The sequence below is a fragment of the Corythoichthys intestinalis genome, chromosome 21, assembly GCF_030265065.1.
Source record: "Corythoichthys intestinalis isolate RoL2023-P3 chromosome 21, ASM3026506v1, whole genome shotgun sequence".
Lineage (NCBI taxonomy): Eukaryota > Metazoa > Chordata > Actinopteri > Syngnathiformes > Syngnathidae > Corythoichthys > Corythoichthys intestinalis.
Window position 1 is genome coordinate 24,226,129 of NC_080415.1, and position 26,945 is coordinate 24,253,073.

General features: G+C 40.7%; 1 protein-coding gene across 2 annotated transcripts; it reads right to left on the bottom strand.

Annotated features, from left to right (window-relative positions):
* Positions 1–1,620: 1,620 nt before the first annotated feature.
* On the bottom strand, positions 1,621–26,024 carry LOC130909989 (wings apart-like protein homolog). Of its 2 annotated transcripts, none has more exons than XM_057826980.1 (20): positions 25,731–26,024; positions 24,406–24,881; positions 21,719–22,385; positions 19,404–19,753; positions 19,112–19,263; positions 12,586–12,696; positions 12,344–12,517; positions 12,128–12,264; positions 11,934–12,045; positions 9,404–9,652; positions 9,222–9,333; positions 9,048–9,145; positions 8,801–8,877; positions 4,926–5,080; positions 4,741–4,856; positions 4,486–4,671; positions 4,201–4,408; positions 2,593–2,681; positions 2,416–2,511; positions 1,621–2,311 (listed from the first exon to the last, which is right to left on the bottom strand). In XM_057826980.1, the coding sequence occupies exons 2-20, from the start codon at positions 24,857–24,859 to the stop codon at positions 2,246–2,248; spliced, it is 3,609 nt and encodes a 1,202-aa protein (XP_057682963.1). In that variant the 5' UTR covers positions 24,860–24,881; positions 25,731–26,024; the 3' UTR covers positions 1,621–2,245. The 2 variants fall into 2 exon arrangements, with proteins under 2 accessions (XP_057682963.1, XP_057682964.1); XM_057826981.1 differs by having other exon boundaries at positions 1,622–2,311; positions 12,601–12,696.
* Between the last annotated feature and the right edge of the window lie 921 nt (positions 26,025–26,945).

Genomic DNA, 26,945 nt, shown 5'->3' on the forward strand with positions numbered 1-26,945 from the left:
TTTGTACAAGTATTTACATTATGTATTATTTATATCTTACATTCCCTAACTTTTTCAATAAAATAACAAAAGTGATCGTCTTTGTGGCATTGCAAGTCCCTTCAATGGTTAATTTCTGATACAGAGGCGTAGCGTCCCAATAGGCATACGCAGGCAATTGCCTAGGGCCCCCAGCCAGCAGGGGCCCCCAAAGGGCCAACAGATTTGGCACACAAAGATTTTGCACACTCAGCTTCACCAGACTGTCGTAGTTACAAGTATTGGGAGTGATTCAATCCCATGGAATCATTTGGCAGATTATCTAACAATTCTGTTATCAGTCCCAATTAGCATATACGTTTAAGCAAGTCCAATCAGTTTTAATACTGTATGTATGTGCAAAGAGTGATTCACCAAGAACTTTATGAAAAGTCCTTGCTGTATATTTTATGTTGGTTTTCACAGGCCACCTCATTATTCATGTGACTACATAAAGAAATGGTGATTTTTCCAAGAAAGTCTATTAATGGGTCTATCGTATTCCTCGTTGATTACTCTACAAGAAAAATATAACACATATGCATCTAAAATAATCCTAAACGATTTTATTAGCAATTTTAATACTCCTTTTAGGAAGGTTCCTTGGGTATGCGGTATGCCGCTGCGTACGTTCCCATAGCAACCAGTCCTGTTATTGTCCGACGTCACAAGCGCTGCATATTCTGAGAACGAGAATAGGCGTAAGGTGCGCATTTCGAGCAGAGGACGGCCACCCCACCTGTTAGAGGATTAATCTGTGCGTCCATGAACGAATGTACCCCACCTGTTAGAGGATTAATCTGTGCGTCCATGAACGAATGTAAGTATTTCCTCTTCATGCCATAAAGTTCTCATGATAAGTTAGAGCCGTTATCAGCACGACCGTTTCGTGTTTTTCCCGTTACGTCGGCTGGTTGATCCCACTCGTTCTCGCTGCGTCGAGGAGAGCGTTCTTTACATTATGTTCGCATTGCACATTTGCTTTAAAAGGGAAGGTGTTAGTTTAGCATCTTAAAATGATGTTGTACATCCATATGAGTGTAAAGTGCTTAGTTTTCGCCACTTTTATGGCCAAGATGACCGCGCGCACTCGAACCCCCCCTCCCACCACCTTTGTGTTCATTTTACTGCGCAAATATGTATTAATGCAATTGGGGGTGGCACTTTGCGTTTCCTAAAAAGCGCTCCATGACAGCGAGGCGTTTTTAGACTTTTATTAAATATGCTATTGCTCCAAGTTCAACTGTCCCCCTTACTTGCACATGCTCAAAGGGCCCCATGTTGCCTGGGGCCCCCGGGGACCCTTGCTACGCCTCTGGATACAGAAGTGACGATCTTCAACATGAATCAACTATGAGTCAAAAGGTAGAATGTTACAATAAATACAAATAATAAAAATATTCATTTCAAACCTCAAACATGACCCTTGAGTTCAACCCAAAACTCACTTTCATGTAAAACACAAAGAAGCAAGCTGGAAGTACTGAAAGTAGCAACTTTTATTCTTTTCAAAGTATGTACACGTAAGCAAAGACCGGTACAAATGCAGCCGCCCTGTTAAGAAAAAAAAAAAAATCATAAAAGTAGTCCAGGCCTCTCCCAGCGCAAATCAACCCACCCCACCCACTTCCCATCATGCACTGCTCCTCGGGCAACATATCTACAAACAGTATGTACACGAACATCCTCCACGCTCCACAATAAAGCTCTTGTAAACGTTTGTGTGTGTGTGTTGATCATTTGAACAATGTATTTAAAGTTAAGGGACCAATAATTGAGTTTTCAATTGGGAAAAAACAGAAGGCGGCAATTAATTGAAAATGTCACATTGCGCCTTTTTCGTAACAGCTCAATAAATCCCATGTTCGACTGGTCTCCTATGAGGTACTTCGTACCAACTCAATAAGGAGCAATAACAGCTAGATAATTAGAACATGGCAACCACCCTCATGAAAACTAACGTGAACCAAAACGGCATTGAAAGGTGTGAGTGATGGTGACACACGAACCAAGGCGGGAGTTGCTTAATTCTTCCGGACACTACTCCACGCATACTTATGCGTAAATTACAAATTTCAGGGAGATGTTCAGTAAAGAGGACGCAATCAAAGACGAGTCAAATCAGATTGAGAAGTCAAACTTGTGGCGGTGGAGTGAAAATACTGACTAGAGATGGGCTGTGTGTGTGTGTGTGTGTGTATGTATGTAAGTTTGTGAATGTGGGCGTCTAGCAGTGCTCCAGATAGTCGATGACCCTGGATATGGATTTCTGTCCTGCAGTGCCAACATCACACTGTGGAGGCAAAGAGAAAATAGTTAAACACTATATAACACAACAATAAATGCCCATTTTTAACCATTTTCAGGTCGAGGAGGGCGGTGCGTGGTGTCACTTACTGTGAGGTTCATGAAATTGAGGAACTTCTTGAGCATCTCCGTCATGATGGAGAAATCCCCCTGAGGCAAGTTCTCTCTCACAGTAGTCACATTCATCTAGAGGTGGGTAAATCATTAGTGTTAGTGTTGAGGCAGTCCCCGGCGAGGTGGACGTTCGCACATGTGTCTGCCACTAACCGGGCTTCCTTGGCAGAGGCAACCCAGCAGCAGAGCCGTGTATGACGCCACGATGCTGTCCTCCATGTGCTTGCCTGCGTGCTGCAGAGCTAGACATTGGAATAGATGGCGGTGAGCTTACAGCTTGCAATAAATGATAATGTTTCATTGGCACTAATGGAGATAAGACGTTCAATCCAGTCAGACTAGGAAGTTGATTGCAACGACGACTGCCAATGTGTTAACCCTTTAACACCGAACGTGTCGGATGCGACACGTTTAGGCATATCATCTTTGAAGCCTTGTCACGCTGTAATTACGTCACCCACTTGCCGCTGGTTGCTCTCATTTGAAAGTACGTAAGTTGATGTCCACACCAGTTTTGATTTGAAGTCAATCGACCAAGTAAAACGGGAGATAATATCATTTGAGTTTTAAAGTTTTATTGCACTCATAAATATGTATTAAAACACTGCATGTACCATGTGTCTATCTCCATATTTCCATCATTTCTTGTCCTTTTTCAAAACTGAAAGCAGCACAAAAGACTACATATCCCAAGAGCCGTTGTGATGTCAAGAAGGACGAACCTAATGTGAACATTTTTAATAAATTGCGAGCGAGGCGCCAACTAAGGAAAGGGAGGCATGCGAAGCAAGCAACGGCCGGTTGTTTTGAGCAAGTGACTTTGAAACGTGCAGAATGAATCGAAAACTAAATTTAGCGCAAGATAATGCATTATTTCATTAACTCAAGGAAGAGGATGAGCTGTATTTGTCGTTGCTTTCCTCAGATGAGTCGGCGTCTCGAAGTGACAGCAGCGCGCAAACGGCGGAAGAGTAGGTTGTGTGTGTGTGACGCAGCTCAGTGGCCTGTTCAAGAACAAACTTTATTGAGTGCACAAAAAAAACTTTTTTGGGTCGCATGCCTGAAAAAAATTGAACTGAACCACTTGCCAATATTTTAGAAAATACTTTTTTTCAATGTTGTATATATTTTTTTCTTCACTATGAATCTTTTCAATTTTTATATAGATGTGTGTTCGAGAAGCTTGATTGCATGTACATTTATACCTTAGATAAGGTGATGGGTACAATACCTAACTTCACAAAGAGATATCCTCCAAACCCTTTATGTGTTAGATGATATTTATAATTTTTTCCCTCACTATTTTGCACTGTATATAACCTGTTTTGACCATTGTATGTGTAAAGACCAAAAACACCTATGACCATGCCTGCTGTTTGTGTTGAATTGTCAAACGTAAAACTATTCAATCTTATTTTTTTATATTGAATGTTTATCCTAACAAGTTGAATAAACATTATCGAGCTTCAAAACGGTTGGTCGAGCATATTTGGTTGTCAGTGGGACGTCAACATTACAAATTTTGAAAAAAGATTTTGGGATTTTTTTGTCCTTTTTTTGGGTCCAAAATGTGGATTACAATTGATCAGTGAAGAAAACAACAGTTTGGACATGAAGTTCAAGGTGTCCTGAACAAAGGGACCCAACTTGGCCATTGTGAACAATTTTTTTCTTTCAAATATAAAGGCAACATCAAGGGCATGCAAATTCGGCCAAAATAGGCTTCGGTGTTAAAGGGTTTACTGGAAAATGATATGTCACCTTTGTTAAGGTCCAGCTCGCCGTCCTCCTCCTCCTCCTTCTTCTCTTTGGCGTCATTGTCACAGTGGTTATCGTTGGCCACCCACTGGATCTCGCCGCCTGTCTCCCGCCACTCGCCGCTCTTGTCGGCGGGTTTGGCCGGCTCTTTGATGAGGTCGTCAGTCTGCGCCTCAGCCAGGACGGCCGCTCGCTCGCGCTGTAGGAACAACTAAGGACGGAGACAGACTCTTCCTGTTTCACCAGGCCTCAAAAATGGACAATATTGCCAAAAACAAGAACACGTACTTGCACCAATGCGGCGATGGCGCTGAGAGGACCGCTGACATCATTAATAATGACATCCTGCTGGTGCGGAGGCATGAGGAGCACAGTGGATTCACAGGGACCCTGACCTCCATCCATCTCCATTTCCATTAGGCAGTAGCGGTTCCTGGCGCTGTATTCTACCAGGTTGATCAGCAGGCCGAGACCCTATAACACACATTTTTAAAACGTGCTCAAAGGAACACGACCACGTGCACATCATATACGCCTACTCACCAGAACGCGAATGTCGAACCTCTTCTCCTGAGGAAAATACTGAGGAACTCTAAGAACGCAGTTAAGCGCTGTCGTGATCAAGTTGTCCTGCTCACCCGTTTTGGTGCTGCCCCACTCTGCACGCACGCACACATATTCATTTACAATCTGCTGCACTCTATGTGCACGGGCGCACGTAAACTAACCGTTGTCATGCGTCAGGCTGAGGAGAACGCCAATGATGGCCCTCATACAGTTCTCCACTGCTTTGGCCACAACGGAGCCGCATTCTGTGCTCACTGGTGCGCTGATCCCTTCCACGCTGTAGCATTGAATCATTTCCTCGCAGCGCCTCAGTGCCCTACAGGGGGCAGCGGCAGGTTAACGGGTTACAAGTCTCACTTGTGCAGGAAGTTAAAGTTGTGAATCCCTTTGTAGTGACATCAGAATGAGTGAAAAAAAATCTGCCTGATTTTCCCTTTATACTCATTTACCAATTATACACATATAGGTATATATGTACAGGACAGCCATTAAATGTCCATGTGTAAATCACCACACAACACAAACCTACAGTGCATTAATAGAAGAGTTAATTGAAATTTATTACAAGTCTTTCCTGGGTTACGCTGCACCCGACTCGCGTGATTTTGGCTTTACGACATCGGAGTCTCGTCCGCCGTTCTGTCTCCAGTCGTTTTTTATTTATTTTTCTAAATTTATGTAAACACTACCTAGTTCCCGTTGCTATTCTTCATGATCCCCTCCTCCCCAGCAGCGTCGCTGCCATCCTGCAGTTCCTTGTTCTCATGCTGCTATTGCTTCTCCCCGGCGCAGACTCCTCTTGCGAGTCCCGATCAGTTTTTTTTTTTAATTTCAGCTGGGACGGCGGGTTTGCGTTGAGAGGCGACGCTGGCAACCTGAGCGGCCATAATACCCCTCCCCCTCACGTCCCTACTCTTTCTACATCGCCCTTTTCTCTGAGTTAGGCGACTCACTCGCGAGTAAAGACCAAATAGTCATTGAGTATAATGGAATTTAACACAACGTACCTCACAGTATCTTATTTCTTACTTTATTTTTATTAATATGATGTATGATACATGTTTTTGGATAGACTATCCACAGAGGGGATTATCAGAGGGCTATTTATTTAACCTTTTATTCAACTGTATAACAGATGTTTCTGAGTCTAAAAAATTCAGGCACTCCTGGAGCTATTTTCTACTGTATTTGTGTGATTCAATAAACATGAATGCTTTCGGCATTTCAGTTCAGTTCAGTGTTTGCATTATTCATTTTTTTAATACGCTAATTCTTACACTTTTACTGCAAATGAATAGCAGCTCCAAAAATCGGTTATTGGCCCCTCCAACTACTAATAATCCGTATCTGTATCGGTCCTGAAAAAACTCAAATCGGTCAGTCTCTATTTTTGGATAGTTATTTTGAGAATTGGAGGGTATTCAGGGGCACTTATAGGGTTAATTCAAATTTAGGCGGAAATTGGGTTACATTGTCAGTGTAAGAACGGAACTCGTTCATAACCCAGGGACTACTTGTAATTGTAATGTAGTGAACACACATATCCTATATTACAACATAGGTAAAGAATTAGAACTTAAAAAAGACAAAGCAAAACTTGGTAACTTTTCAACCTTTATAAAATATTTTTAATAACATTTGTGATAATACGTCGACTGCAAACTAATTGAATGACTCCTCTTTTATATCTTGAGGGGGTGTGTATCGCTTTCACCGGCACTAATTAACTTTGATGTTACTTTGATGGCAAGAACCGTGCCACACAAAAAAACTACAAATGTGCCGACTGCTTTAAGGCATACGCCACTTCCCTTTTTTCCCATTCAATATAAAGACGGAAGTCGATGCGAACACTTTCACGCGAATTCTGCAAAGATGGCAGAGCAACAAGAGACAAAAAGTTTTGTCTGAGGAAGGGGGAAAAAGGTTACCAGGATATACAGAATTGGCCCGGCTTTTACTTGACATGATGCGCCCCCCCCCCAACAGAACACGTCAGCATGGGTGGGGGGTTAAGCCACACTAAGCAACACGTTTGCTAACTGTCATATGCTATTGTTTAGCCACAGCTGGAGTCATTAACTTATTTAGAGCTGTCCCGACTAGTCGACATAGTCGACGTCATCGATGACGTAAATCCGTCGACGAGCACAACATCCCGTCGACGGTTAATGAAGGGTTAAAAAAATATATGCGTGGAAAGTTAGAATGTCGGATGCTCTGTTTGCAAGCGGGGAAAGCGGCACAAAGCCAAAAAAAGCGCACCAGTGTCCAAAACATTGACTTATTTCAAAGAAACAAAGGAGAGTACACTCTTCTGTCCTGTCTCTTCAATGCCAAACTTGGCTGCACGTCGGCCGTGAATAAACACCTCAAGCGCCTTCACCCGGTTTGTAATTTTGTTTTTTTGTTTTTTTCATTTTTTGTACACCAGAGGGTGCTGTCGCCTTACTAAATAATAATGTTTCATTGAAAATGGGCCTGTAAGTGCTATTAGTATTGTTCTTAATGCTAATTGAAAGGTTTATTTCATGTTATGGGTTATTTTATGGTATAGAAAATTATATAAGGTTAAAAGGTCATAAATATATACAGTATATACAGTGATTGCACTCAAGGGAGAGATTGTCAATGATAAGGTAATAAATTAAGGTAAAGGCAATTCATATAGGCAATTCATTGATATATAAATAAAGTTTCAAAGGAAAAAGGTAAAACGTTTTTGTTAATTTCTAATTGTGTTGCTTTATTTGTGTGCACCGTAGCGGTTACGGTGTGTTTACATCAAGGATGGAATAAAAGTTGTAACCATCAGTTTAAGAGACCATCTTTTCAATCGGGATGCTACACTAGTTAATTCTATCAGCATTTGAACTCATTGTTTATTTGTGATTTTTTATTGTTATTTACGTGTTTATTTGTACTTTAATAAATAATTTGAGTGTTCCAATATGTTTTTTGTGAATTGATAAGCGTCAACAAAAATTTCATTGCTAAATTAGTAAAAAAAAAAAAAAAAAAAAAAAAAAATTTAATTATTAGATTAGTCGACTAATCGTAAAAATAGTCTGCTGACTAATCGGGAGAAAATTTGTCGTTTGGGACAGCCCTAAACTTATTACTATTCATCTTTCAGACAGCCAATAGAAGCAGAAATGCTGTTAAATCCATCTATAGGTGACTGGGAGATCGATTTTTGATTGATTGATGATTTCACGACACTGCGGGTGTGCCCTGGTCCTCATGGGCAATGCAGTCTTCCTTTAGGCAAAACCAAAACCAAAACTAAAAACCTACCAAGTGTTTCTTTAAAGCCTAATTATAAATGACTTTTTTTTAAAAAGGTAATTGCAAGGCATGCTAGGAATTGCAGTGTCTTACCACCCACAAGGCCTAGCAGAAATCATTCCATATCCCTCAGCACTATACCGAACTGTGCAATCATTTTTTTTATCCAACAGAAGAATCAATTCCTAAGAGCTTCATTTGTGACTGCCTTACTCAATAAACATTCCAGCAGCACTACAAAATGGACATCACTATACAGGGCACAATATAATAGATAGCGTCAGTTTGTGACAATGTCTGTGCACATTTGCGTCTGTCAGGGCAGGTGTTGAGCAACAGCTGGAAGGGGAAATTGTGTCGTAAGAGAGCAAAGTAAGACAATGATGAGGAAGTCTCTGTTAAATCAAGTTAAATAATTGTGCGCGTGTGTGTTGTGGGGGTTAATGGCATTAAGGGAGCAGGCAGCTGAAGGCCCACCAGACCAGATGGAGGCCCATGTCACCCTATGACACTGCAGCTCATTGTGGACACAATCTAACTCTTCATTCTCAACCAGCCGTCAGAAATTCTGGTTTAAAGGTCAAGTCACTCAAAGGGCAAATGAGAAAAATGCCATTGGCGGCAATAGACGTCCAATCCATTTGAAGTGAGCTGACAGTGATCATTTGAGAATGATCATGCACTTTCACACTAACATGTTGCGTGCGGTGTTGTGTACACTTTGTCACCAAAATGTCTGGTTACTCACTTTGCACAGGAAATGATGAGTGATGAGTCTTTGTAAGCTATCAAGTAGCTCTGATTCTCTGCATTGTGCACAGTCACCTATACAAAAACACACACTTTAATACGATGTGCTCAAAGCCCCACGTTACCATATTTTTCAGACTATAAGTCACCCCTTCAGTTTGGTTGGCTCAGAGACTTATACTGAGGTGCCACTTACAGAGTGAAATATACAGTATGTATTATACCAACACGACCGCCATGCTTACACTATCCAGCACGCGTAAACATCTCTCAGCTCCCCACAAGGACGACACCAGCTTGTCCTTGTCGTCCTCCTGGTTCAAGTGTTTGACACACTCTTTCACTGTGGACCCACAAGAACATTGTCAATGTCCTTCACAAACATGCACACAAACAGGAAGAGAGAAAGGTTTTATAACCTTTATCAACAATATGGTCTAGTCCTCCCAAGAGTCGCAACTCCTCCTTGAACCAGTCACCGGCTCGCTTCGATGTCAGTGACAGCAACGTCTCCATGGCCAGGTGACCAGTCTGCAGGAACGAGAAGGTTAAACATCATACATGTGCACTAAACAAAACACATGATGCTCACGTATCGCACCGTAATGTTCTTCAGGTCCAGGTGCTTGTTGTGCACTGTGTCGCACAGCTTGCGGATCTTCTCCTTCATCTTACAAATCTCCCTGGCGCTCAGCTGCGGGCCCGAGTCCACCACGCCGCTATTGCCGCTTTGGTCCTGGTCCAGCTCCAGCAAACGGATCATTAGGTCCAGACAGGAGCGGTCCAGATCCATGTTGAGTCGGTCACGACTGAGAATGTACATAAGCGAGGCAGTGCACATGGCCAGGTTCTGCACAGAAAGGAAAAACAAGCTTTAACTCAATGGCAGCCGAAAAAATTAAATATGCCATTGACAGCAACCAACATCAAATCATCAAATCCATTTCAAATGGGATGGCAGACATTGAATGATCATGTTTTAGTGCCATTGAGCGTGACTGATGTCCAATCCATTTTGACTAAGAGAGGTTTGCAGCAAGTCAATGGCAGCCTATGAGTGAATTTATGAAATAAATCATATAACCATTACAATAGTCGGAAGGTTTTGATTTGTTTCCTTCGTTTGAGTGTTGTAAGTGGTAATGTAAAAACATTTAATTTTTAAAGGGATCCACGGATAGAAAGACTTATTTTGTCTTATCAATTACGTTTTTATGAGTTAAAATTAATGCTGCAACGATTAATCGATTAATTCGAGGATTCGATCTGAAAAAATGATTTGAATTAAACTTTGCTGCTTCAAGTATTCATTCAATTAAAGTAGCGTCGTAATGTTTTTTTTGAAAGTATTGTATTTAGTTTTATTGATTTGGGTGGATACACTGCCCTCTAGTCTGCCTCATTTCACATGGCTTAATCCAGCTGTTCCATGTTAAGACCAACATAAGCAACTACATAAGTTTTTGTTTGAGCTAATGTTTTTTTAATGCAGTCTTAATTTAGTTCATTGGTATATTTATCCATTTTTTATGTGGGAATATGTGTCTGAACCATTTGTTAAGAGCACTGTTTAAAAAAAAATAACGTTAGCATTTTATAGCATTTAAGCTAGTGGACTTTTGCCATGTAAATTAGCCATTGTTCTTTTGTTGTACATAGATCCTTATCTTTTATTTTTTTATCCCGTTTGAGGCTCAGTTCAGGTTTTAATTTCTCATGTTCCTTATCCGATTACTCGATTAGTCGAACTAACTACTTCATCGATTAATCGACTACAAAAATAATCGATAGCTGCAGCCCTAGTTAAAATAATCTGATATTGAAACCCCTCTTGATGTTTTCGTTTTTATACAATTTGTAAAATTAGTTTAACTAGAAGGTTGCCATTGATGTTGACGTCGCAGGGCGGTGACGTCACATGGTTACGCTGCTGAGCTTCCATAGAATGACTCTTGAGACATAAACATGTCATCTGTTCAACCCTTTTAATTACAACCAGAGAGGAACATTAACGTGCATGACAGAACTGTTGACATTTCACAAAACAAACAGCAAAAGCAAAACGAACAGCAAAGACAGGATGAGACAAGAATAGGAAAAAAAACGGTGTTCTGCCAAAATTTGCAACACTGGCGAAACTTGCTACAAAAGGCGAATTTGACACCCAAAGTACTACCGTGTGCTTTCAGCTTGTTTTGTTGAGCTGTATAAGGATAGAACATACTAAAGATGACTTAAGGAAATACTTAAATGTAGTAATATCAAATAAGGGTGGTTTAAACATGCTACGTGACTAATGTGGTCAACATATCACCAATCTGCTTTAAAGCTACCACAAGAAAACACCATTTAAGAGTATGCAAAAGTACACATGCAAAAAGTATTTTAAGGCAATGTAAAGGTAATAAAAGACTCAATAAAAACACAAATAGGAAGTACTTGCCACTTTTAACCGATGTGCGCATGTGTTTGACGTCTCGCCGGGTAGAAGGAATTGGAGTAACCCGATAGTGTTTGTCTACTGACAGTGACAATCTATGTCATCATTTCGAGCCTCCATTGCACGCATAAAACATGGCGCCCTCCGTAGGTCAAAAAATGTACTAAATATTATAGATTTTTAAATCAATGGCAATATTTTAGTAAAAGAGACTAAATGTGGCTTATTAGAGCCTAGAAGTCTTGAAGTCCGAGGTTCCCTGTAACACAACTTTGGTTCGTCTATCACTGGCAATAGTAACCAAAAAATTATGAATGAAAGCTCACATTTTTTCAACATTTATATCCATCTACTGGTTTCACCTATGTGAATTAACTTTTTTTTCTCCAAAACTGCACAGAAATAGAAGAATATTGTTTGTATTGTCTAAAGGTTAAAGGTGACACTTGAATTTGGAACAATGCAAAATCGAACTCCTTAAGACCTTTTCAAAGTCAACTTAAAAATGAATTCCAGTTCCACGGCAAATTTCAAAGCCAACCCCGAACTCTAAGACCTTCAAGTAAAAAATCAATGCTGTTATATTGCCCTTTAATCAAGATTTGCGAATTAGAGACTTTAAAAAAAAAAGGTTTTAAGATCCTGCTCGAAGCCGAGCTATATTCCCGATTTCAGTGAGTAATTGACGTACATGATGCTGTGGGGCGTCATTGAGAGTTTTGAAGACCTGTGCCACCTTCCCTCGCGCCCTGAGGTGCATTCTGAAGCTGGGCATGGCACAACGTGTCGCCAGGCTGATCACACTGTACACAAAAAACAGGCACAGTGAGATCCAGAAATGAGGAAAACACAAACAAATTTGCCGTTCAGTCACCCTTTTCCTACCTCAGGCAGCGAGTGTTGAGCGGTTGTCCACTCTTCAGACCGGTCGCCAGGTACTCAAAGTCGTCGGTGAACTCTTGGTTTTCGCCAAACTCCACCACGTCATTAAAGTGCTTGACATGCTGTACCACCGTGTACAGCTGAAAGAAGCATGATAAGGGCAAAGTAGTCAATGACAGGCACGCAGCACATCGATATTGACTCACACGCACTGCGTACCTCTTTGTGTTCTTTGCGACACTTAAGCGCAGTAACTGTGTCCTGGTCGGGGTCAGTGGGGACACTGACAAACTTGGTGACCGTAGGAGGAGGGGGCGGGGCCTTGAACACGGTGTCATTTTTCTGCGCTCCCGACGGCTCATCGGCAGGCAATCCTCCTGAGGACCGCGGCGCCTGAGGAACACGCGGGAAGATTTTTTTTTTTTTTTTCAAACGTGGTAAACGACAGAATGAGAATTTACATGTTCGCCTCTTACGGGATTCGTCTGCGGTCGGGACATGAAGGAAGGAATGGGCTCCTCTTCACTATCCAGTGTCCAGTGGCGGGCGTTGTACACAGCTTTGGTGGGAGACTACAACACACGCACACAAAATAGTGCTTTAGCTCAATCTTATGACACACAGGTGCCAAGGAACTTTATTGAAGCGAGGCAGTGGATTATCAGGTTCCAGTGCCATTTGAGTTAAAAGCTCATCAGTGAAGCCAAAAGTCCACTCAGCTTGATTTGAGCTGATTGAGATTTGTGAGCCCCCCCAGAAGGGCAAAAGGGGAACAGACTTGATCTCCCCAGCCACACACCCCTCCAGCATCCTTTCATTGCTTTGGCTGGCGTGTGTATGCTGATGCCAAACTTCAACTTGGTGGCTGTCACTCATTGTGAAAAACAAAAGCAGGGCTGGAGTACAAGTGTGAGGGAATATTAGGGGGGGTGTGGCAGGGTTAATAAGCTGAGACAAAAAGCAGACGGAGAGGAAGAGCTGTGCTGGACCATCAATTTGACAGCCGGTCCCCTAAAACCAACACTCAATTGACTCCTGCAGAGTCATTTTTAATGCATAGCATCAACACTGTTGAGTGCTGTTTCGCTATTACAATTAGGCTGCGGCAATTTTACCATTTTTATATATTTCTTGCTATGTTCAGTGAATCGCTTACACATTTTTAATATTAATTCAATACCTCCTCCAATAAGTGAACCCTACAGAAGACAGGATATGTATTTGGTTCCATATGTCTGTATGTTTGTGTTCAAGATAACTCAAGAATGAATAAAGGGATTATCATTAAAGCTGAAACGATTACTCGAATAATTTGAGTAACTCGATTTTAAAAAATGATCGAGGTATTTTCTCCCCCTTGTTTAATTTTGCCAGCTCGAAGCATGACGTTTTACCCGGACTACTGTTAATGCGGCACATCGCAGTGACGTCACGTGCGTACAGGAAGAAGGCGCGGGGATATATTTAATTTCAACCATGGCTGCGTTTCAATCGCGGTTTAAATGAGCCCTCGCTCACTTGCCCTAGCCACCGACCCCCCGGGGAAATCCCCGCCACCATCTTAAGGGCCGTTCCAATTCCCAAAAGAAGAGAAGTGAACTTGGTGAGATGGACCCTCAGAGTACTCAGTGATCGAGTGAAAAACGATGGTCACTCCGGAGCTCCCTGTATCCCACAATGCATTGCAGTGGTACATGGAAAATATGTCCATGCGGTGGTGATAATGAAGCTTAAATAGAGTTGGCCGGTGTCTATTTACCACCACAGAAGAAGAAAATGAATGGAGGAGCCAGCAAGGTGTTTGAATGTGATACCAAACTGCCTTTGGAATAAAAATAAAAATAGACTATGTGGCAGTTATGGCAGGACATATGGAATCACAGGAGTGCCAAAATAAAAAATAAATAAATAAATAAACATAAAGAGAAATAAATGAATAAAGACTAAAGTTACTTTTTTATTGACTTTCAATTTTGTCGGTAAGAAAAGGAAAAAACAATGACAATTTTTGTCATTGAGGTTTCTATTTCGCTTGCCTTTTCTATTTTGCTTTTAACAAAAGGAATGGTCTATCAATCAAGCGTTGGGAGGGACTGAATTTAAACTTCAAATAGGTTAAATGTATTTGAACAACAAATATGTTTACAGATCGTAAGGTATAGACAAATAAATAAATAATGAAATGCCCCAATAAAATTTCATACAAAACGTATAATTCTGATCATTCCCAGGTACCAACGTATTGCCATCAAGCGCGGAATACTTCTCCGGCTTATTGACATGAGTCGCAGTATATTTTGTGCGATGTGGAATAATGGTGCCACCAGAGGGTGGGGAGGCCTGGCCACGGCTCCCCACAATGAATTTGTTGGCTACCCCACTGGTCACCCCACTCGCCAGTATAATGTCAGATTGTAATAGCTGCGGAACTCAAAATTTTGACTGGACCATTATGGACTATGTACATTAACACAATATAATAGTATACAATAAACAATATAACACCATCAACAAAAGTAATCAGAAGGTGTGTCTTGAAGTCTTTCTGACAACTTTCTACTGGCCTGTTTAAGACTACAACATAGTAAAAACCTGAAATTATGGCTTTTATTTTTTGGTGTGCCACCCCAAGGTTTTAAGTGGCCCCATTCGGCCACCCCTATGAAGACTATCTGGAGGCGCTACTGATTTGAAGTAGGCAGTATAGCGCTACTCCAACACCTTGTGATTTTTCCATGATTTTCTTGCATGTGAGTGAAAGAGGGCAGGTGTGTTCCATTTACGTCTTTCGCTCCCCCTCCGCCCTCTTTCCCTCCACCCTCCAAGTGGCCTCAGTGTGACGTCATAGCAAGTGCTCAGGGCAAGTGAGCGAGGGCAACTCAAACCGTGATTGGAACGCAGCCCATGCATGAATATAGCATTAACGATCAAGAAGCCGACGAAAGTGAAGAGAAAGTCACCAAGAAAAAGCAGAAAATGTCAAAAAGTGTGAGAGCATTTCAAGCTGGAGACCAAGGCGAACACTGTTTCATGTATTCAGTGTAAGACAGCACTTGCGTAACACTACCCCCGCCGGGCCCCGGCTACATGCGGCCCCGCTGATGCTTCTGCATCCCCGGCTGGACCCTGCGACCGATGACCGTCCCCGAAACCCGGCCGCCACTGGGCAACCCGCCCGCCTAGCCCCTGCTGCACCGAAGGCACTCCGTTCACTCCGAAAGCGGAGGAGCGATACTTGGGACAAGGTAAAATTAAGTTAACGTAGCGCTAATTAGTAAGATTAACGTTACTGTACCTTGCTAACATAACGTTATCCCTGCAAAGGGCTAGGTTTCTATTAATTATGACTGCTATCAATGTGTGGCTAACGTGTCTTTCATACAGGGTTTATGTCATCTGTAAAAACACAGCGCTGTAGAGTGACAAGGGTGTAAAATAAAAACATAATAAAGCTAACTGTCAATTTTAGCTCGGTAGTCATTGATGGATAAAACACCAAGTACCACTAGTGCCTAATGTGCTCCGATACAGCAGGGATCATACATTTATTTTGAACACTGCAAAAACTTCAAAATCCTATCAGGACTTACAATATAAACCAACTTAACCCTTAAAGAACTGCAACATGAAGCAATTATCAGAGAATCCCAAAATGTGAAAAATAAGGTCCTAATGAAACCTTTATTTCAAATTTGTAAAAAGAAATGTCAAAATGAATATGTGTAATAAGCGCTCTAATAGACTATAACCCTAGCTAAATCCCTAGCTATTTTTTTTTTTTTTCTCATGGAACCTGCAGATGCATGTGTTGACTTGCATCCATCAATTTTTTTTTCATTCAAAAAGAAATGTCAAAATACTGAATTACTCTCAAAATTTAGGTGAATCAAATGTGATACATTTGGCAGTAAAGGGTTAAAACTTACTAGAACTTAATAATAGAAAAATAGCTTGACACAAATGGAAATTCAATTGAAACACGTGGGTAAAAAACACCTACCGGTAACCTTTAAGTGGTGTGTGTTATCAAGCGTAAAGACATTTTTAGGTAAGAAATAAGATTTTTTTTTTTTTTTTAAGATCTTAAGTTTTTTGAGTAAAAGCAGTGAATTTTTTTTTTGTTTGTTTTCCTTGTCACATCTGAGCTGCAATTGTTGGCTGTTATCAACAATGTACATCTAAAATAAAGACATTGATTGTCTAATACTGGTTCAATATTAGGTGAAATATCTTGTTTTGTCATGTATACCGTATTTATTATTTGCTCTTTACCTAAAAAAAAATGTTTTATCCGATTACTCTATTAATCGATGGAATTTTCAGTAGGATACTCGATTACTAAAATATTCAATAGCTGCAGCTCTAATTATTATCAATTTTGCAAAATAAAATTGTCATTAAAGGAGGTCTGCTTTATTTATTATTGACTGTTTGAAATTTTGAGTTTGTTGCCGTGACAAACATTTACTGTGAGAAGTGTTGTTCGTGTGAGGCACAGTATTCAGTACTGCCACTGACGCCGCTAGATGTCCAATCCGTTTTGACAATGAGAGGCTAGCAGGGAATGACCGTTAAAATACGTCAGTGTAGTAGGCTAAAATTTGCGGAATCTTTTTTTTTTTCCAAATAAGTGTGAACATGTAAATTTATTAAATTTGGGGGGGGGGGGATTGTAGTGTAGTCTGGTTCAAAAAGAATGTGCCTAAATCATCACATGATATGTCAAAAATGAAAAATATTACAAACCTCTGGCATTGGCAAATGTGTAACATAACTTCAAGTATTATTTCATGTATTTCAAGTGCCTGTGATGGCCACCTTTGAGCACTTGATTGGAAACCTTGAAGTCACGTAATTTTCGGATTATAAGCCTCTATTTTTTCCCCTCATTTTGAATCCTGCAGCTTATTTGTTGGGTATACTGAACATATGTCCAAGCTTGAGTTCTGTAACTTTTTTTATGTTTAATATTTTTTGATCTATCACATGATGTCTTTGGCACATTCTTTTTGAATCACCCCGTATTTAGGGATTGCGTTAAGTGGTATTATCCTTAGAGGTTGCTCCCAAATATTTGAAAAGAGCTCTAAAACTTTCTGCATAGATCATTTGTATTTTAAGTAGAATATAACTGAACTGTAGTTAGTAGAGGTGGGAATCTTGGGGCACCTAACGATTTGATTACGATTCAAAGGCTACGATTCGATTATAAATCGATTATTCATGCACCCCAAATTGCACGCAAGATTGTTCAAAAATCCTCTCAGGCTAAACCAAACTACTATTTCAGTATCAGTTAACAGTTCAAAACAGTAAATAAAATACTAAAGTCCCCATTCTGTATCATTTAATGTTGTGAATCAACCGTTAAATTTGTTAAAATTGCTCCCGTTATTCCATAATTTCTCTTCTGTCTACTTTCGACATGTGAAAGTTTTAAAACTGATTCATCATTTAAAGATAGATTTAAGTCAAGATTTTGCCGATTTAGGAGTATTTGAGATAAATTAGGTTCGCTACAACAGAGCCTTCCAGAGAAGTCTACTGCTTTAAGATGGCGGCTGTTTACTAACGCCAGCAAGTCCGTCATTTCGCATCTACCATAATTTTCGCACTATAAGGCGCACCCATTTATAAGCCGCCACCAACCAAATTTGGCACGAAAACTGCATTTTTTCATAGATAAGCCGCATTGGACTATAAGCCGCAGCTGTCCTTAGTGTATTATGGGATATTTACACCAAAAGATATTAACCGGTAACACTATTTGACAGCAGCATCATATGAATGTCGTAAGACCAAATGAACCACCATGAAGCTCTGAACCAATAGGCTGCAAAGCTTTATTGCTTCAAGACGCTTCATATGGCCATCACTGCTCCCTTGAGGTAGACAGTCAATCTCTGCTCCCATCTGCTGTCAACACTGTTGTTGTCCAACATGCCTCCTAGCGTGCATTGCAGCGCTATAGATGTAAATAACAATCAAAATTCATGTTCTGTGGTAATTATTTTTTCAGTTACTGTTCCACTTGTTTCATTAACTGCTAGTTATAGTATTTGGTAACACTTTATTTGACAGTGGTGTCATAAGACTGTCATTAGACAATCATAATTATGACATGAAAATGTCATGAGCATTAATGAATGCTTATAACAGACGTCATTTAGTGTTATCCGGCAAATTCTTTCAGTTTTGAATGGATGTAAAAGATCCAAGCTGGACATAAATGGGGTTAGTGACATAATTTGCTGGATGACACTTAATGACACAAGCATTCAGTAATGCTCATGATAGTGTCATGTCATAATTATGACAATCTTATGACGCATGAAGTGTTACCTATTAACCCAAATAAATCAACAAATAAGCCGCACTGGACTATAAGCCGCATGATTTAAAATGAAGGAAAAAAGTAGCGGCTTATAGTCCGAAAATTACGGTAGTTCTCTATACATGTTCTAACGCCACCGTAGTCTGTCATTTCGCATCTAGTTCTATATATATATATGTGATATCTACAGTAGCATTATGTGGCCATATGTTTGTAGCAACTAGCAACTGAGCGTTTTTTTGTAGCGGCTGTCGGCCGCAGTCAGGTATTGTTTTTTTTAATCTAGCGGCATGAATTGAACATGATATTTCCTCTCGGTCCGTTCCTCATTGTGTCCCGAAGACCGCGCTGACTTTGTCTTGGTTCTGCTTTACCTGGTATGATTAAATAATCGGAATTTGGATGTTTGTGAATCGTTCTCGAATCTTCCACGGCCGAATCGCGACTAATACAAGAATCGGAAATTTTGCACGCCACTAGTACCATTGGATAAAATGTTTAAATACGCTGTAGTTTCTTACATTTTGATTGCAGACTCTATAAAACAGGGAAAAAATGTTTGATTTAAAATAAATGTGACCTGCCAGTATGGGGAGAAAAAAAATATTCATAATCATATTTTTGTGGCCAAATCACAAAGCCCTACATTTCACCTTCTTTTGTGCACTGAAGATCCTCCTATGGGTGTCCTGGTTTTTGTCGGCTGGCTTCCCCTGAGGGGGCTTCCTGGGCCCAGCAGCTACCACCCTGAGATCGTCCTCAGTAAAGTCCAGTATGGCACAGTCCAAGAGCTGACGAGTGGGCTCTGATGACACAATAATAAATTCATGTGAATGGGAAAAAAGGGGAGAGTAAAATATCAAATGTTGAACAGAAGGCAGCCCCCACGGCACTCGCACTCCAAATATAGAATTGATGTGGGCGACTTACTGTGCGTGCGCTCACCTGTTTGTATTCTGTTGTTCTGCCTTTCAGAGTATTTATTGGTCCACTCTGTGGTGCTCCTCTCAAAAGCCTCACAGTCCCTGATGGGTTCGTTCAAGTCCTCCTCGGCCACCAGTGGCGTCTCCTCGGCAACCGCAGCCATCTTGGCCCTTATTCTCGCTTTTGGCCTGCGGTCGTCGTGGTCCATGGCGCTAGTTCCGTCACTGTCGCTATTGTCGTCGAAACCAAAGTATTGGATTTTGTATTTGGACCCGCAGTCCTCGTCGTCTTCGTTATCCTGATGGGTGTCAACGTCTTCGAAACCAAACAGGTCCGCTTTGGTTTCCTTCATTAATCTGGACTGGTTCTGACTGAAGAGCAGAGAAACAAGGGCGCAGTCAAGTTTATTTCTGGACTCATTGGTCCTCCCTGTCATGTTATAGTCTTTTCTCTCCACTCGCTAATCCATCAGTTATCTAGTGTATCCCTTCCATACACTTTTAGCATAAAATGTATATCAAGCTTGTTTCTGTATTGCTATTTTCCATTTTTATTCTGTCCAATCCCCTTAAAGCGATTTCTGTTTAGGTGCATATTTGAATCAACATCACAATATTACACAATCACAGAGAGTATACAGTTGGGCAAATAAGTATTTAGTCAACTACTAATTGTGCAAGTTCTCCCATTTGAAAATATTAGAGAGGCCTGTGATTGTCAATATGGGTAAACCTCAACCATGAGAGACAGAATGTGAGAAAAAAAAAAGAAAATCACATTGTTTGATTTTTAAAGAATTTATTTGCAAATCATGGTGGAAAATAAGTATTTGGTCAATACGAAAAGTTCATCTCAATACTTTGTTATGTACCCTTTGTTGGCAATAACGGAGGCCAAACGTTCTCTGTAACTCTTCACAAGCTTTTCACACACTGTTACTGGTATTTTGCCCCATCCCTCCATGCAGATCTCCTCTAGAGCAGTGATGTTTTGAGGCTGTTGTTGGGCAACACCGACTTTCAACTCCCTCCAAAGATTTTCCGTGGGGTTGAGATCTGGAGACTGGCTAGGCCAATCCAGGACCTTGAAATGCTTCTTATGAAGCCACTCCTTTGTTGCCCTGGCTGTGTGTTTGGGATCATTGTCATGCTGAAGGACCCTGCCACGTCTCATCTTCAATGCCCTTGCTGATGGAAGGAGATTTTCACTCAAAATCTCTCGATACATGGCCCAATTCATTCTTTCCTTTACACAGATCAGTAGTCCTGGTCCCTTTGCAGAAAAACAGCCCCAAAGCATGATGTTTCCACCCCCATGCTTTACAGTGGGTATGGTGTTCTTCAGATGCAATTCAGTATTCTTTCTCCTCCAAACACGAGAACCTGTGTTTCTACCAAAAAGTTCTATTTTGGTTTCATCTGACCATAACACATTCTCCCAGTCCTCTTCTGGATCATCTAAATACTCTCTAGCGAATGCAGGCGGGTCTGGACGTGTACTGGCTTCAGCAGGGGGACACGTCTGGCAGTGCAGGATTTGAGTCCCAGGTGAAGCATTGTGTTACTGATAGTAGCCTTTGTTACTGTGGTCCCAGCTCTCTGTCGGTCATTCACTCGGTTCTCCCATGTGGTTCTGGGATTTTTGCTCACCGTTCTTGTTATCATTTTGACGCCACAGGGTGAGATCTTGCATGGAGCCCCAGATCGAGGGAGATTAACATTGGTCTTGTATGTCTTCCATTTTCTAATAATTGCTCCCAGAGTTGATTTCTTTACACAAAGCGTTTTACCTATTGCAGATTCAGTCTTCTCATGCTGGTGCAGGTCTACAATTTTGTCTCTGGTGTCCTTCGACAGCTCTTTGGTCTTGGCCATAGTGGAGTTTGGAGTGTGACTGAGTTTGTGGACAGGTGTCTTTTATACCGATAATGAGTTAAAACAGGTGCCATTAATACAGGTAACGAGTGGAGCCTCTTTAGACCTCGTTAGACGACGTTAGACCTCTTTGACAGCCAGAAATCTTGCTTGTTTGTAGGTGACCAAATACTTATTTTCCACTCTAATTTGGAAATAAATTCTTTAAAAATCAAACAATGTGATTTTTCGTTTTTTTTCCACATTCTGTCTCTCATGGTTAAGGTTTACCCATGTTGACAATTACAGGCCTCTCTCATCTTTTCAAGTAGGAGAATTTGTACAATTGGTGGTTGACTAAATACTTATTTACCCCATTGTACTTCACACTCTACAGTAAAACTGTTCCAGGGTTAATAGGCACTCAGATCTAGCATTCTTCGTGCCCATTGTCCAAGCAGCTGAACAGAAAAATCCAATTACCTGCTGTGCTGTTGCTCGGCCTTCTTCCGCTGCCACCCAACTGCGAGATGCTCTGCGGCACCGCTACTCTTAGGGGCGCAAGTACCGCTCACAGGAGCGGCTGAAGTGTTATAAACTTCCACGCCACCCGCCTGATTGGTGACGTTACACATGGAAGCGGAAGAAGGGTGTAGCACGGTGTAGTCTCTCGTCAGTCCGTCGCACACCTTCTTGTCGCCGACACCGGACACCAACGTAAGCGAATCTGAAGCTAAAATGCTGCAGTCCGATGCTTTGGTCTGTTTGCCTGGTCTGTGATAAGTCCGACATTTAGAGTTCCGCTCAGACAACGAAGACGCCGGCGTCCGGCAGTAATCAGCCATCTCGAAGCCGAAATCGCCGTCCGGATCATGGCTTTCTGCGGGGTTCTGCAGTCGAGGTGGCGAGGGCAGTTTATTGCCCGACAAAGTCCAAGAAAGCGTGGGGGCGGGATCCCGTGGCTCCTGGATGGGCAAAGGCGGTCGGAAACCCATGAGGGTGTCCCACGAGCTGTAGGTGGACTCAGCCTTAGCGGATGTTTTCAAGGTGGTGGTCTGCGCCAAAGGCTTTTTATCACTCTCTGAGGCGTTCTGGTACCACGCGTAGCTGTGTTGCTTCTCCAAAGACGGTGAGGAGCTCTGGGGTTTTCCTGGTGGATAGAACAATGGGATTAGAACAATAAAATAAGCTAACATTTATCCATTTTACACTTTGAAGGGTTGGGGACCAAAGGGCAGAAAGTTAAGAGGAAAATGTTTCATTACACAAAAATAAAAAAAAGTTATGATTCTACAAGAACAAAGACAATTTGCCGATAATAAAAATTATGATCTTATGCGCCAATGTCTTTTAAATTGGCAAAACAAAAGTCATTTGTATCTTGTAACTGTTCTGGTATTAAAAATAAATATTTTTAATAAATACTTTTTTAATTACCGTATTGGCCTGAATATAAGACGGCCCTGATTATAAGACGACACCCTCTTTTTCAAGACTCAAGTTTGAAAAAAAGACTTTTTGAACACCAAATTTTTATACTGAAAGTAATTACAGTACATCTGAAACAAATGATTATAACTAAAGATGTCCCGATCGATCGACATCCGATCACGTCATTTTCAAAGTATCGGAATCTGCAAAAAAATATCGGACATGCCTTTTTTTAATATATATTTTTCAATTAAATCGTTTTCTAATTGTATTTACCGTTACAGACTAAATGTCTTACACTCATCCAGAGTGTTTTGTTTTGGCTTAAAGTAGGGCTATCAAATGTATCGCGTTAACGTTAAAATATTTAACGCAAGTAACGCATGCGCTGCACGACCCACTCACGCATTGTTGCGTTCAATCTATAATGGCGCCGTTTTACCTGTATATAGAGCTAAAAGGCAGCGTAAAATGAGTAGAGAATTTTGGCGGCCTTTGGAGCCTTTTTTTAATTGGCTAAAGCCTTACAATCCCTCTCTCAACAATTGGAAATATCGTGGGAAGCAATGTGGGGAAGAAAGGTAGTAGTAGTTCTTTTTCTTAACACCCTGTTATTTCCCAATGCAGATATATCAATTGGTGCCACTACGCACAGTCATGGTTGCACTTCCCATCATGCATTTGGGCAGAACAGTTAAATGGCTACAGTATCATTTACTGAAAGCTCAACAAATACACTAGATGGCGATATTTAGTCACAATATACAAAGTCACATTTATCCTTTAAGAATTACAAGTCTTTCTATCTGTGGATCCCTTCTCACAGAAAGAATGTTAATAATGTAAATGCCATCTTGAGGATTTATTGCCATAATAAACAGTACTTATGTACTGTATGTTGAATGAATATATTCGTCCGAGTTTTATTCATTTTTTTCTTAATGCATTGCCAAAATGTATATGATCGGGAAAAATTATCGGGAATGATTGGAATTGAATCAGCAAAAAAAAAAAAAAAAAAGCAATCGGATCGGGAAATATCGGGATTGGCAGATACTCAAACTAAAATGATCGGGATCGGATCAGGAGTAAAAAAATATGATCGGAACAACCCTAATTATAACAATATATTTTGAGAGAAAATGCATGTTATTTTGCCTCATTCAAATCTTAATATCTGAACATTTAAATATGTAAACTAAGGTGCAATCACATTAGTAAATGAATGGCTTCTGGTTTTTGAAATGTAAATAAACCAATCTATTGTGATAAAACAACAAAATTGCAATAACTGCATTAACCATCAAAGTGAAGTCTAACTGTAACTGTAGTCTTGAAAAGAATCTGAATAAGGAAAAACATTGCAATAAAATAATGAAAACTGGCTAAACTTCAGAGTAGCTGAGATCTGTCATGACAGAACATCGTTTCAATTATATCTGGCGCCATCTAGCGTCGTGAATGGGTATAACGTCTAGACCGCGACTATAAAACGATCCCCACTTTTTCATTCTTATTTCAAAGCAAAAAACACCGTCTTATATTCGGGCCAATACGGTAAGTGGCTTAATAGTCAGTTATTGAAATTTTGTCCTCCCAAATATAAGAATCAGCCTAAAAAAAAAAAAAATCAATGATTCATCCGTACTCATAAGAATTAAATAATATTTGTCAAAGCAACAGTCTATGTCAATGGCAGCCAGTTAGTTCAAATAATGATTAGTTGCAGCTCTAATTACTTTTGTCGGCATTGCTGCTGTTGAAGACCAGACCAGAATTTTCTGTCCTGCCCGGCCACAACATCTCTTGTGGGGAGGAGTTGAGTCCCTCATGAAAGCTGGACCAGTTTCTAGACTCAAAGGAGACCCCCAGCTTCTCCGCCCTTGGGGGTTCTGTCAACAGCGCCTTGGCAGGTGACGACTTGCTGCGAGAAGACACCGGTTTGGATTCCTCGTCGCTGTCAAAGCCAAACGGGTCGTCTGAACCATCCCCGCTGCTCCTAGCTCTTTTGTGATTGTCCGGAGCCGAGGAACCCTTCGGGGGGCCGGCACGCTTGCAGCCCACCTTGGCCTTGTAGGTGGTGTCACCCCATTTTGTGCTCAGAGTGCCCCTTTTGGTAGACACCACTTCGTCAAACTTAGACGTGCCCTCTCCTCCCTTGCGGCTGTAGGTTTTACCAAATCTTGATGTCATTGTTGCATCTGGCTCATATTTTCTAAGAGAGAAGATTGCAAGATTTAAGTGTGACCATGAATTCAAACCGTTCAAAAACTCAGTGGTTGATATCAGACAAAAACATTCCCTTAAAGGGAACTGTTGCACGCTTGAAGTGGTTATTCTTAGCAAATTTAAGAAAAAGTCGTTTTCATGAATCTCGTCAAGTTATTCCTAAGAGGAAGTCCTTAAAAAATGGATTATCGGCATATAAAACTTTATGATGCAGAAATCTACTTGATACTTCTAATGAAGATACTCTTCTTCTAGTTTGCGGTCAAATAAGAAAACATGCAACTTCGCACCCTGGAGTGAGTCATTTCACTTGCAATTTTCCCCAAAATTAAATCATTTTAACATGTAAATATTGTAATGTTGTACATTCAAGTGTTTGGGAACACTGTTTGACCTTCACACACACAGTTTGAGTAGGAAATTAAACTTTTATTAGGGATTTTCTGTTTAAGTTTTAGTGAATTTTGTTTTCTGCGGTATTTAAATAGAGATAATGTGATCGCATATTTAAAAAAAAAAAAAAAAAAAAAAAAAAAAGAGGAAACTTCCACTTCGGTGTGGCAAAACAAAGCTCAAGTTAGCCACATAGCAAGTGCTAAAAGTAGAACATCTGCTGAGTCTTGTGCGTGTAGATATACGGCAATAATAGCGATGATTCTATTATTGAACTTGTACAATTAGTGCCGCGTAAGTTGCTAGCATGAGCATTAGCACTCATATGTGCTAATGGCTAACAATAAACGCCATCTCGCCGTTGCACGAAAAGAAAAAAACACAACAAGGACACACTAAACAGCGCTTGAGTGGGAATCAAAACGGGTGTTTTGGAGCTTACTTGGCGAGCTAATGGACCGAGCAGGACAAAGCAGCGGAGATGTTACAGTGGCAGACCGGAGGCCTGCTTCGTTGATCCAAAGCTCAGCATAAACAAGGCCAGCCGCTTCACCGGCAGCAGCCAAATTAATCGATGGCAAAAGCCACTGACGCTAAATAAAACTGCGAACGCGGCTTGATGTCATTCATAAACAGGAAAAGCTGGAAAATATTCCGGAGTTAAAATTAAATAAAGCCAATTGTCTCCTTCTGTTTGAGCGACGAAAGGCTTCCATTCCATTGGACCCATTTACGTCAAGCTACACAGTGACACAACACGCCCAGACCGGAAGTCTATTGAACTTCTTCAAAAGTAAAACTTCAAAATTGAATGACTAAAGTACGAAGCTTTTTTCAGATGTAACTTTTTGTAAGCCAGAAAAAGAAAGATTCAAATAAAAACTTTGTATATGGAAACATGATAAACATTCCAAATTGTTACACTGTTGCAAAATTACTTACTATATTTATTCTGACAACAAGAAACGGCCAACGATCTGGTTGCAACACACATTTACTTCAGTTGCATTCGTAAAGTGTCACTTCCACATGACTGCCGACAAATGACGTTTGCACACACAAGGTTGTGATTTTATTGTTTGAACACACGATGGGGTTGATTCATAAACACAACATCATTTCTTGTATGAACATCATCACATGTATTGAATACAAATTTGTGGTGTGTAGAGCATAAATAAGAAAAGGTTTTACATCAGTCTGCATGATGGGATCCAGGATTGCAGGACTGCCGAGAATGTATGTCCATCGAGTTTTACCTTTTAGTCGGGACTGACAACGATTTAGCTCCTTTGTCCGTCCACTTATCCTGCACATGCATGAGTTATGAACGCATGGCAGAATGCAGAATTTGTTTCAAAACTCAAGGCACACTCTCAGACAGCAGAGTTCTGCCTAAGCATCCATATTCAAAGCATTGCCAAAGCATTTCCTAAAGTGGGCACACCTCTCCGTCATGCCCAAAACGTTTTCTCTTTTTGTCCTTCCCTACAAATTTGAGTTAATTTAATAATGGATTAGCATATTTATCCCAAAATTACTTTCCTGACACATTTGAGCTTTTATTTCTGACTTCATTACCCCAAAATATAATCTCTTCCACTTCATCTGACAATCATATCCTGCAAGTTTGATAGTAATTCCTTTCTTCATTTTT